The 12,816-nt window shown below is 41.9% G+C and overlaps 2 protein-coding genes across 2 annotated transcripts; one reads left to right on the top strand and one right to left on the bottom strand.

Moving 5' to 3' along the window:
* Nucleotides 1–69: 69 nt before the first annotated feature.
* Nucleotides 70–1,799, bottom strand: LOC146549752 (uncharacterized). Its single transcript, XM_085261707.1, has 3 exons — nt 1,161–1,799; nt 743–1,016; nt 70–615 (listed from the first exon to the last, which is right to left on the bottom strand). The coding sequence occupies exons 1-3, from the start codon at nt 1,415–1,417 to the stop codon at nt 70–72; spliced, it is 1,077 nt and encodes a 358-aa protein (XP_085117833.1). The 5' UTR covers nt 1,418–1,799.
* Nucleotides 1,800–3,929: 2,130 nt separating this feature from the next.
* Nucleotides 3,930–11,124, top strand: hdac1 (histone deacetylase 1). The gene is made up of 12 exons (XM_085262169.1): nt 3,930–4,087; nt 5,079–5,191; nt 6,568–6,685; nt 6,769–6,843; nt 7,103–7,241; nt 8,027–8,168; nt 8,259–8,351; nt 8,441–8,549; nt 8,636–9,016; nt 9,114–9,269; nt 9,353–9,398; nt 10,289–11,124. The coding sequence occupies exons 1-12, from the start codon at nt 4,039–4,041 to the stop codon at nt 10,314–10,316; spliced, it is 1,449 nt and encodes a 482-aa protein (XP_085118295.1). The 5' UTR covers nt 3,930–4,038; the 3' UTR covers nt 10,317–11,124.
* The last annotated feature ends 1,692 nt before the right edge of the window (nt 11,125–12,816 follow it).

Here is a 12,816-nt window from a genome sequence, read left to right as displayed (position 1 = left end):
ATCACAGGCTATATTGGCCCCAGCCAGGCAGCGGGGGTAAAATCCTCTTGCATGCCTGATCCACCCCTGTCATGCATCTACTGATATGTCTAGGCAGGCCTCTTCCATGGCCTGAAGGAGGTGAACACAGACATAAGGTTCTCGGCCATACACTTTCCACCGCCATGCCGAAAATAACTCCTCTATCGGGTTTAGAAAGGGAGAGTATGCAGGCAGAAAGATATTAGAAAACCTTGGGTTATTGGTAAACCAGTCATGAACCAGAGCAGCGCGATGGAAGCTGACGTTATCCCACACAACAACGTAGTGAGGCTGCTCTGGCTGTGCTGGTTCCCTGTAGTCCAGCTGGAACATATGTTGTCTTAAACCATCAAGAAAAGCAAGGAGAAGCATAGTGTTATAGGGTCCTAGTACCCCATGGCGGTGGAGTACCCCTCGTTGGCTGATGGCTGCGCACATAGTGACATTCCCCCCACGCTGACCAGGGACATTTACAATAGCCCGATGGCCAATTATGTTCCTCCCCCTTTTCCTTCTTTTGGTCAGGTTAAAACCTGCCTCATCCACAAAGATTATTTCATGGGGAACAGGCCGTCCTTCAATCTCAAAGATTCTCTGCAAAACACATAACACAGTAGAGTCAATCGGTACCCTGAACCACAGTTCAAGAGTGCTGAAATGGCAGCATAAACTGCCATGCTGTGATGGTACACAATACTTTATACAGTATCAAAACTCATACCTGAACATATTCCACACGTTGGTTTTTCACTCTGTCAGAGTTTCGTTCGAAAGGGACTCGGTATGCCTGTTTCATCCGGAATTGATTCTTTCGGTCAATTGTGGAGAGGCTGATGGCATTTATGCCTCGAAAAAGATGATCATCCTCAATCACTCTCCTTTGAATCTCTTGCAGGCGGATTACATTATTTGCAATTACCATGTTTACAAGTTCCCTCTCTTGCTCCTCCGACAAAAGCCTTAACCTGCCTCCACCAGGTGGTCGTCTCTGTGTCCTACAAAAATAGAAGCACTCATTACTGTAACTGTCACACATTCATTTTACAGGCAAATAATGGAAACATACTGAAACTCAAGACACATAAGTTCAGTAACTTAAACGTTACTGTACAAAGCAGTCTTACTGCAAGTACACCTACCTGTTTTCCTCCCTGAAGGTTCTGATGATGGAGGCAACAGTGAAGCGACTCAAATTTGGTTGTACTCGTTGCCCAGCCTCCCTCATAGTCATCCCATGGACAAGGACATGGTGAACTAAAGTGGCTCGAATTTCATCCGAGACTGACTGTCTTCTTGCCCTTGCTCTTCCCCTTCCTTGTCGCCGTCGTTCTCCACCTCCTTCACCACGTCCTCTTTCTCCACCACGTCCTCTTCCTTTGCATCTCTTTGGATCCATTGTTTCAAACCTGAATGAGCTGACTTTGGCCCTTTTATCTATCTATCGCAGGTTCTGATTGGTGTGTGCTAAATTTTGACTCCTAGTGTTTCCACCTGGTTAATTGTGTGCTAATTGAGCTCAAGCTATGCTGACTTAAGTTAACATTATTGCATGCTAGTGCTTTCTAAATGACTACATGGTGTAAGCACTGTAAAATGTAGGGATTTGTGTGTAGAGTTTTGCAGTAACAGTTCACCAAATTTGAGTCATGTGTCAAAGCAGGGAATAGTGTTTATAGTTCAGGGAAATGGGTGAGCTTTTTGAACAGTAGCGTTACGGTTTTGAAATTTTAGTTTAGAGGCCTGGTTATAGTGTTTAAGCAATCGAGAAAAACTGTAATATGATGGCTTGTGTTAACTGTTGGATACGAAAATACCATTTTTACAAAGGTGTGGAGAGATAAGCAAGGGTTATTCACTTTTACAAGAAAACTACAATGTTTTGCTGATTGGGTGAAGAGTTTTCTTATTTGTGTGTAGAGTTTTGCAAAAATAGCCAATAGTTACAAAAAATGTGCTCAAACCATCAGAAAAAACTGTAAAAGGAAAATGGGTTCTTTATGTACTTCACTTTACGTGCATTTGTTAAAGTATATTTAGTAGAAGAACATTTACCTCTGGTGCATTGAAACACTTTTATTTTTCAATGAGAACAAACAAAGCAAACCGACCACCAGGTTCTTTCAATGGCCGAACTCAAATTTCAAGTTGAGACAACAATCAAGACCCAACCTTCCATACAATTAAACTGTGTCTAAATTTTGAAGCTGATATCAGCATGTCGTAAAGATGTGAGAAAGCGGGAATGTTGTAGAGAGCCGTTTTATATATGGTCGTCCACAACACTCCCAGTTTCTCATGTGATCCCTTGGGAATAAGGATTGTTATAAGCAAATCTATGCAGTAGCAGGAACGGTTTGTTACTGCGTTTAAAACATAGACAAACATCAATAATCTCTGTCAAATTGAGTATATTCTCTGTATTATTGGAGGGTCCTGACCATACAACATAAAGCAACAGTTGTGGATTGGCGCCATATAAATGTTAAAAGGAGTCCAGGGATTTAGAAGTAAATGGGAAAATGATTCCCACTGCTCCCTTCACCTATGACCTCAGTAAACACATTCTTGATGACTTTATTGATGTATTTTCCATTTTTCCTGGTTTCAAGTCATATTGATTCCAACATTGTGTTCAGTTTGACTACAGTCACCGATTAGAGCCAAAAAGGATGGAAAAGGAGAGTTGTTTTTATTGTTGGCCTACCTAGCTATTGTTTCGCAGATTTCCACGCCTCACTTGTCACATCTGGTTTCACAACACCAAGATGGCAATGGCCAAAACACCCAGCTCAAGGCTTCAAGATTGGACTTCAAAAAGCAATGGGGTCCATGTACTTCATTTTATACAGTCTATGGTTTCACCCTGAAAGAAGTGGGTGATGACAAATTGATGTTGTTGAGTTTGTCTTTTGTCTTTCTTCTCTTTCCCTCTGACTCACAGGAAGGAAAGGAAAATGATGCAGGCCAATTTTATGATTATTGCCAATTATTTTGAAGACAGCTTGGTTTATGGTCATGGACCTCTGTAATACACATTTAATGTATTACAAAAAGTATTAAACAGAACCTTGCAACAACCTTGCAATAAGATAAAAGAGATTATTTAAAGAGATCAATAAAATGTTGGTGTAACTGGTGTGTTTATGTTAAAGGGTGGATCATACTGTGGAAAGTGAGAGCTGAGCACAGACACTACCGTTCCTATTCAGGTATTTCTTCCGTGAATATCAGAGGAGAGCCATCATCTCCTAGGAAATTTTAGGCATCACCTCATTTCCTGCCTTCACGTAGATTTTTATGTAACTATTTGTAGCTTTCTGTTTCAATTATTTATGCATAGAAAAGTACACAAATCAATGCAGTGAGGTTCCCATGCATTTGGCATTTTCCGTTTTTGGCTTTTCAAATAATTATTCTCAACTGAAACCATTTAATATCGTTCCCTGTGTATCAACACTCTTACATGTTTACTCATCTGCCTTCAGTATATTTTTTTCCTGTTTGTTCTGGTGACCTCATTTTGGCAGGCTAGGGGGATTGGGGGGAGTCCGTGGATTTTAAATATCGGGGGTTCATTTCAATCCCTTCTCGAATCTACAGTAAAGCTGTTTTTCCTTGGGCAAAACCTTGAAGTAAAAGGATTCTCGACACAGGGGAAGAAGAAAAGCTCATTCTTATTTTATCAGCTCACGGACTGGTTGTTGCTGGAGATTACAGCGACCAGTGACCACCCTCACATTGTAGAACTGACACGGGCTACTGTACGTGCAGAAACTTGCCTTCATTGCTTCTTGCAGCTTGAACCCAAATACCAAGTGCAACTGAAAACGAAAAGAAATCTTTGCCATAGAAAGCCCCGAAGGCAAACGGCCTACGGAGCGCACTAGGGCGCTCTTCGGTTTGTAATACCGGCGCCTCCCTGTAGGGCGGTTCAGCCTCTGTGATTGGTTGACAGGACCTCAACGAGTGCTCCCTGGAGCCACAGAGGAACCGGTGAGCACGGAACAGGGGGGTAAAATGGCGCTGTCTCAAGGAACAAAGAAGAAAGTTTGCTATTACTATGACGGTAAATATCGAACGTATGCATCTTGGTTTGCCTTGATATCGAAGTGGCATTGGAAGAGTAGGAAATATTACATGTATTTCATAAAGAATCGAAAAAGGTTGTTATACCATCAGGCTAGCTAGCCGGTGTGGTGAGCTAATGTTAGCTTGACTAACTAGCCTGCTTTAGCCACACGGAAAGCCTAGTTGGCTGTTAGCTTAAGCCTGCACGCAGCACACTGGGGGATCTTCATCGAACTTTCAAGTGCTTTAGTAAAGAGACCAGTTTCGTGAAATTGTTAAAGCATTTTAGTGGGTTTTAGATGCGTGTGGCTAATAAGGTCTTCCCTGCAGCGTGAAGGAGTCGTGAAGCGATCCGACGCTAATCACATCAGTGTTACTCGGGAATTGCTAACAACTTCCGAGAAGTGTGAACGATGTACCGGCTTCCTCTAGATTGGCGCTATCTAGCCCGGTGGTTTCATAGAAGTTAGAATGCGTTTGACTCCATTAAAAAAAAAAAAATAATGTGCAGAATCGCATACATAAGAAACTTCTATAACACTGAACTTATACATTCCCAGCCGAATGATTTGGCTACATTAACGGGTGTATTGAGCGTGGTCCTTCTCTCAAGCCTTCTTGTGTGCTTTTTAAAATGTTTGTCTGGCAAAATAATTCCGATAAAAACTCCCACAAGTCAGCCCAAGACGCCCACGGTGTATTCTGCAGTAGTCGTTTCGTGAATGTGTTACAAGTTTTAATTAAAAAAAAAAAAGAGGTTTAGAGTTGGCCAAGTTCACAAAAAAGTCATCCTTACACGAAGCCTCGTAGGCTTTTTAACTTAAAGGTGTATTTGAAATGCAGATGAGCAGGTTTTGGGTTGAGCTGAGCTTGAATTTGGCATTTTTAGAAGAACTAAAATGCCTAAGGCAATGTGGCTTTTCTTTCTTTCTTTCTTTTTTTTTGCAATATCTAAAATAAACTTGTCTGGATGATGTTTTTGCCCACAGGTGATGTGGGGAATTACTACTATGGCCAGGGCCATCCCATGAAACCACACAGGATCCGTATGACGCACAACCTCCTCCTCAACTATGGACTGTACAGAAAAATGGAGATCTATGTGAGTCATACCACCAGACACATCAGACAGAGACACACACACAGGGTTTCTGCCAGGACTGATAGTACTCAGAGGCAAACTGTTAATGCAACTGTACCTTGCAACAGTTTTTAAATGGTAAATGGCCTGTATTTGTATAGCGCTTTTTTACACACATAAAAATGGGTAGTTATTTGCTGTTTACTGCAGAACTGCGATGAAGTTTTATAAAAAAAAATTTAAAATAATGGTCATCGGTTGCTGTTTTAACTGTGTTAAGCTTTGAACGATGTCCATGTTGAGTAACATTTATAGAGCTTCATGCAGCTGTAATTGTGGTTTATGAGTCTGTGACTTGTTCCTGTGCAGCCACAGTGAGGGTTTGGTCTCCAGCAGTAAGTTAAACTCATTCCAAATTGGCATTGGACTTATCCAGGGATCCCCTTTGTTACTGAGTCCCTTTCTAACTTTTATGGACAGAATTTGTAGGCAGCAGGTTAAAATCTCTAGGTTTGGTGAGCTCAGCTTCACATCTTTGCTTTTTGCCAATGATGTGGTCCAGAGGGAAACACCTATCAGGTGAGACGAACCTTCTTGTTTGCAGTATTCCCAGAGTATTTGGTGTCCCTGTGTATCACCACCCAAAATATCATGACGCTGTGCTGAATCTTTTTTTTTCTGCCCCCTACCTCTACTGGTTTTAATTGAGTGATAGTGTCTGGCTCAAACTGGGGGAACTGGGCTGTCAAATGGGTTTTAGCTGGAAGTTCAGACTCATCAGGTTCTTGTTTGTGAGCGTGAAGTCGTAAGGTTGTTTGTTTTTGTTCCTAATCTGATTTAAGGCCACAAACTTGGAGTAGTGACCAGAATCCTTTAATAATCCCTAAGGAAATTATGTAAAGAATATGGTCTTTGATACATTCAGTAGAGCTCAGAGCAGAGCTGCTACTCCTCAGCATCAAAACGAGCCAGTTGAGGTGGTACAGGTGTCTTACTGGGATGCCTCTTGGGTGCAACTTAGATGACATATTTGAGGTATGGTGAACCCAGAGGGGACTCGGAACATGCTGGAAAGATCGTGGCTCTCTGTTGCCGAATCCCTCAATATCCCTTCTAGACTGGTCATGTGACTTTGACGTCAATAAGTGATAGACGATTGATAGATAAATGGATAGTTTGACTATGGAAGGTTTCCATATTTGTTTTATCTCAGAAAATTAAATAAAAATGATTTTTGAAATATATCTCAAGCTGCGTTACATAGGACTGTCAGTTATATAAGACAGGTAAATAGGGCTTGAATGATGGGTTAGCCCTGTCTGTATTCACACACTTGTACCAAACTGCACGAAATGTTAGTTACAACTAACAATTATTGACAATGTGTGTTATTTCAGAGACCACACAAAGCCAGTGGTGAAGAGATGACAAAGTACCACAGTGATGATTACATTAAGTTCCTGAGGTCCATCCGACCGGACAACATGTCTGAGTACAGCAAACAAATGCAGAGATGTGAGTGCGCTGTTTTCTTCTCATTAATCCTCGGCTTTTCCTTCTGTTCAGGCGTGTAAAAACTGGTTTTCTCTTTCTTACAGTCAATGTTGGAGAGGACTGTCCAGTCTTTGATGGTCTCTTCGAGTTTTGTCAGCTCTCAACAGGTGGCTCTGTGGGTATGTTTTCCAAACACACTTCACATAATCTCAGTCCTTTTGTTTACAAAGAGCAGCTAATCAGAAGAAATTTAAAAAGGAAGGTGGATGCTAAAATGACTTGTTTCAGACAGGGTGAACTGAGAGGCCCAGAATAACATACATGAGGAATATTTTGACTGTTCAAATGCAAACTTACAAGAATCAAAATACAGTTAAAACTCCCCTTAAAAGCTCCATCAGATTGTTTAATGTTGATTATTCTTTTTCATTCCTGTAGCTGGAGCAGTGAAGCTGAACAAGCAGCAGACAGACATCGCCATCAACTGGGCCGGTGGGCTCCATCACGCCAAGAAGTCAGAGGCCTCTGGTTTCTGCTATGTCAATGACATCGTGCTGGCGATCCTGGAGCTGCTTAAGTAAGCAGCACAGCTGTGCTCTGTTTTTATATGACTGTATATCCTTGTCCTCTGTCAAAGTCAAAGTCAACTTTATTGTCAATTCTGCCACATGTACAGGACATACAGAGAATAGAAACTACGTTACTCTCAATCCCTAGATAAAAAAGCAAATGAACATTTAAATATAAGAGTGATTAAAAAAATGCAGGTAAAATAATTAAAAAGTAAAAATTTAAATAAATAAATACAATACAATTTTACATATAACAAGAAAGCTATACAATATACAATATAATGGGTAAATGACATTGGGTGTAAACCAGGCAGAGTAGTGCAAATAGGCAAATAGTGCAAATGGAGATTTAGTAATGTACGGTAAGAGATAGTGTAACAACAAAGTCTTATGAGGTAATGGCAGTCCAATGCTCCACAAAGTGACTGGTAACTGGTGCAGGCCAGTGAGTGAGTCAGAGTGTGTGTGTGTGACAGAGTTCAGTGAGACCGTGGAGGAGAGAGGGGAGAGGGGGCAGAATCGGGAGGGAGTTAAGCTTCCTGACAGCCTGATGGATGAAGCTGTCCTTCAGTCTGCAGAGCGCATTTATGAAAGCATTCAGAAATGCTCTGTTAGGCTCCCTGTCTTTGTCCTGTGTCTTTCTGAGTGGTTGATTTTCATCAGCATTTATTTGCTTTTAAGTAGAAACACACACTGGGTGCACTTTTGGAGTGTTTTTTGTTTTGTTTATGTTATTATACAGTAGTAGAACTGTATAAGTTTATTAACTGAGTTCTATGCCATGTTTCAGATACCATCAGAGGGTGTTATACATTGACATTGACATCCACCACGGTGATGGAGTAGAGGAGGCCTTCTACACCACAGACAGGGTCATGACCGTGTCTTTCCACAAGTATGGGGAATACTTTCCTGGCACTGGAGACCTGAGGGTTAGTTTTCTTACTCTTACGTCTGACACGTGACCAGTGCAACTTGAACATGTGTGACCATGAATTCAACAATATTCCCAATGTGTGCAGGACATTGGAGCAGGAAAGGGCAAGTACTATGCAGTGAACTACCCCCTCAGAGATGGTATTGATGATGAGTCCTATGAAGCCATCTTCAAGCCTGTAAGTTTTCTTTGATAATGTTTCTGTAGCCAGCAGAGAGCATGTTCACTGTTCATGTTCTGACTTTATTATTACTGTGTATGTGTTAGGTCATGGCTAAAGTCATGGAGATGTACCAGCCCAGTGCTGTGGTGCTGCAGTGTGGAGCTGATTCTCTGTCTGGAGACAGACTGGGCTGCTTTAACCTCACCATCAAAGGTATAACCACACAGTCCAAAAGATAATGCTCAGATCTGCCTTTGTACCATCAGGAATTTCACGCCAATATGTGCTGACTCCTACAGGTCACGCCAAGTGTGTCGAGTACATCAAAACTTTCAACCTTCCTCTGCTGATGCTGGGCGGCGGAGGCTACACCATCCGCAATGTGGCCCGTTGCTGGACCTACGAAACCGCTGTCGCCTTGGACTGCTCCATCCCCAATGAGCTGCCGTACAATGATTACTTTGAGTATTTTGGGCCTGATTTTAAGCTGCACATCAGCCCCTCCAACATGACCAACCAGAACACCAACGAGTACCTGGAGAAGATCAAACAGCGCCTGTTTGAGAACCTGCGTATGCTGCCTCACGCCCCCGGTGTCCAGATGCAAGCGATCCCAGAGGATGCCCCTCACCCAGACAGCGGAGACGAGGAGGAGGAAGACCCAGACAAACGCATCTCTAGTAAGAGACTTCAGGAGGAATTATTTTTTTTAGGATTAAAGAAACAGTGGCATGAGGATTTGTACTGATGCCTTTTTGTGTGTGTTCTGTTTTTCAGTCCGAGCCCACGACAAGAGGATAGCCTGCGAGGAGGAGTTTTCTGATTCTGAAGATGAGGCGGAGGGGCAAGGCGGGGGACGCCGGAACGCAGCTAACCACAAGAAGGCTAAACGAGTGAAGAAGGAGGATGAGAAGGGAGGAGAGGAAAAGAAAGGTGAGGCTAGTGAGACAAACCTATCGTAGAACATGATTAAAGATAACAGGAACAGTATTTACCCATGTGTCTTTGCTTCCTAGAAGTCAAAGAGGAAGAGAAGGAGGAGGAGAAAATGGACACATCAGGGTAAGAAACATTCAGACTGGGACAGAGTGGTTCACTTTTACTTGTCTCGGTTGTTCACTGGATATGGAGTAGAGAATTTTGACACCAGGTTCCCAGCTTGAAGCAATTTCAGATTCATGACATTGTGGTTTGTAACTGGTTGGTGTAGTGGTTTCTTGCATTTATCATTTAGGGTTTTCAGTTAAGGCCGTGTGTGTAGTAAGGCAATGCTGTCTACCTCTCTGCATACTGTGTGGCTCACACACAACAACAAAGCAGCTAATGAGACAACAAGAGGCATATAGTGGAGTTGCATTGCATGATTTGACCTACTTTTTAGTTGTTCTTTAGACTTGTAGTTGAAGTCGTTCAGTCGGTTTTTAAGTGTTTAAAAAAATGGCTTCATGCATACAGACAGGTGTATTAAGCTCCAATCAGAGGAGCTGCGTACCACACACATTCATTTATAGAAAGAGGTGTGAGGCATGAACAAGCAAATGATCACCGTCCATCACCTCCCTAATCTGTTCTGCAGCTGGTAATGTTGCTGTATGAAAGTACTAATGATTATTCAGTGCTGTTGGTAACTTGCTATGGTTAGTAAAAGCACGAGGTTATTGGTGTGTCCTGGCACACTGCTGGCTAATCAGTTAATTAGTGATATGACCAAAGCTTCATCTGATTGGACAGTTGTTTTGATAAAGAGATACAGGAGTACAGTGTGGGTGTAATATGGTGCTTCACTACATGACGTTCATAGTTAGTGTTTGAGAAAAGGGCTGGTAACAGCAGATAAGTTACTGAAACTGCTAAAAGAAAGGGAACCCTCTTTGTCTTTGTGTTAGCTGTTTAGATGATGTTTTCTGAGTAAACTCAGTGTAGTAACTGTAGCAACTTCTAACCTGTTTCAGACCAAAAGAAGAGGTGAAGACGACCTGAAGACCGGCACACAGAGGAATGGATGGTTTTATTGTTATCCTCAAGCCCCTCTTGATTCCTGTATTCTCCCGCTCCAGTGATAGGGCCTTTTTCTATTCCTGTTTTTATTATGTGCTCTTAGAGGCAAGCCTGATTTACACTGTCACCTGTTTACAAGCCCAGTAATGCGCCGGTATAAACCGCACCCGCCTGGTGCTCCATGTAGAATAAAATCAATCCCTGTGAGCTGGTGTGTAAACCAGGTTTGCTCTAATAATATTTGAAAGCCACCCAGAGTGTTACTGTTCCTATCCTGGTATTTCACTCGGAAGTCCCTGCAGAGATGTAGATGATTTCCAAGTGCTCACATGCAAAAAGGCTTCGTTAGTTTTCAGACATCTATTTATGATACTGTGATACTGAATAACCAGCATGAGGCACTGTTTGCCTCTGTGTTGCTTCACTAGTGAATGCATGTTTAGATTGGTCTCGCCTTTAGCATGTACGTATTACTGCCTTTGCCCAAACAGTTCCCGATCTCTGCTCAGTAACTTATTTAAAATCACGAGTACAGTCCCCTCAGCCCATTTTCCTATGAATATCTGCTCTGTTTTTTTATTTTCTTCCTCCATTGTGTGTTTATGTAAGTATGAGTGTGAACCTCTTCTGGGGTTACTGTTGGGGTATGAGTGACTTATTTTAGATATTTTGTACCATTATACATGAAGGTGGAGTGAGCCTCTACACGTGCTTGTTTGGAGTTCTATCCTTGTGAAATGTGCATTATCAGAACTTTGTTATAAAAAAATAAATAAAAGATAAAACAGAATCTTATATTGTCCTGACTTGTTATTCGTACTGACACTGTAAATTAAAGATAAAAAGGCAAGCCAGAATTTACAGTACAGTGCCACCTAACTTGTCATCAAGAGCAGCGGTCTCCAACCTTTTTTGCGCCACGGACCGGTTTATGCCCGACAATATTTTCACGGACCGGCCTTTAAGGTGTCGCGGATAAATACAACAAAATAAAACTAGTACTGGTACTGTAAAAAAGAAGATTTATTCATAACACACGTGAAAAGACCCAGGAAAACAGAGTTAACGATAAAAACGATAACAAAATAACGCTGGAAACCGATAAAAACCCTGAAAACTATACATTTCACACCTGAGCCTCAACTCTCGCGGCCCGGTACCAGTCTGAGGCCCGGGGGTTGGGGACCGCTGATCAAGAGTGTTTTAAGAAGACCCAGCTCCCCAAGTTTGCTCGATCACACTTCCACATGCAGTGTACTGAACCCCAAATTGTCCGTGCACGTGGCTTTGAATGCTCAGAGAAAAAAATGGCTACAAGTACATTCGGTTCTGATGACGTTATTAGAGACAATTTCCTTACCACACCCAGACAGTCTTGGTGCCTGTGGAGGTTAAGGGCTCAGAGTAGGGAGTTGTTTGGTGTCAGCCAGCTTCTTGCAGAGCGTGAGATGAGGTTTTCTATTGTATAATCACAGGACGGTCTGAACTATCAACTTTTTCTGGTCCAGCCCACTTAAGATCAAAGTTTGACATCCCCGTCCTACAGTATTGGTCAACTGCTTGTAACCACTTGAAAATTTCACACCTCGTGGATATCGTGCAATTGTACAAAAATAAATCTTTCAAACTAAAAACTGCAACTTACTAATAAAAGTTCCCATTTTTTCTCACCCAATATGTGAATCAAGCATTAATGCAAAAACACTGAGTACACAGGCCAACAGGCATTTCATTAAATATGCAGATGACACAGTCATTGTAAGCCTCCTTCATGGTGAAGAGGATTCCCATGGGCCTGTTGTGGATGAGTTTGTTTCGTGGTGTGATCAGTCCTCCTTAATGATTAACACCTTGAAAACCAAGGACATGGTTATTGACTTCAGGAAGACATCCCCCCATCCTGCGCTAACAGTGGTAAATGGTGCAGCCATTGAACTGGTGGACAGTTACAAGTATTTGGGGGTTGTTCTTGATAAGACTCTGTCCTTTGAGTAACATCTTGCTGCTACAGTGAAAAAGGTTCAACAAAGACTATACATTTTAAGGAGGTTGAGAGGTTTCAATGTTTCATCTGAAATGACTTTTTTTTTATAAAAGTTTTATTGAATCTGTTTTAACTTTCTGTATCATTGCTGTACGGTAATATGTCCCTGAATAATAAGACCAGACTTAGCAACCTGGTTAAAGTGGCTGGTAAGATTTTAGGGAGGTCTCAGGTCCAGCTTGTGGACTTTTATAACAGGCAGGTGCTGAGGAAGGCCACCTCTGTCCTGTTGTGTTCAGATCATCTTCTCTTTAATGATTTTCAACTGCTTCCATCAGGTCACCGTTATAAAGTGCCTGCAGTGAAGACAAAGAGACATAGATTGTTTTTTGTACCTGCTGCTATTATTAAAGTTAATAACACTAAACCATAAGTGTTGTTGCCATTGCACATTGCACATTTTTGATGAAAAATCTAGGTTGTTTTGTCAGGCTTATA

The sequence above is a fragment of the Mchenga conophoros genome, linkage group LG22, assembly GCF_057382185.1.
Source record: "Mchenga conophoros isolate Kocher_MC1m ecotype Shallow Benthic linkage group LG22, M_conophoros_male_GT1.1, whole genome shotgun sequence".
In the NCBI taxonomy this organism is placed as follows: Eukaryota; Metazoa; Chordata; class Actinopteri; order Cichliformes; family Cichlidae; genus Mchenga; species Mchenga conophoros.
Note: the sequence above shows the minus strand (reverse complement) of the source record. Positions and strands in the feature narration are given on the sequence as shown.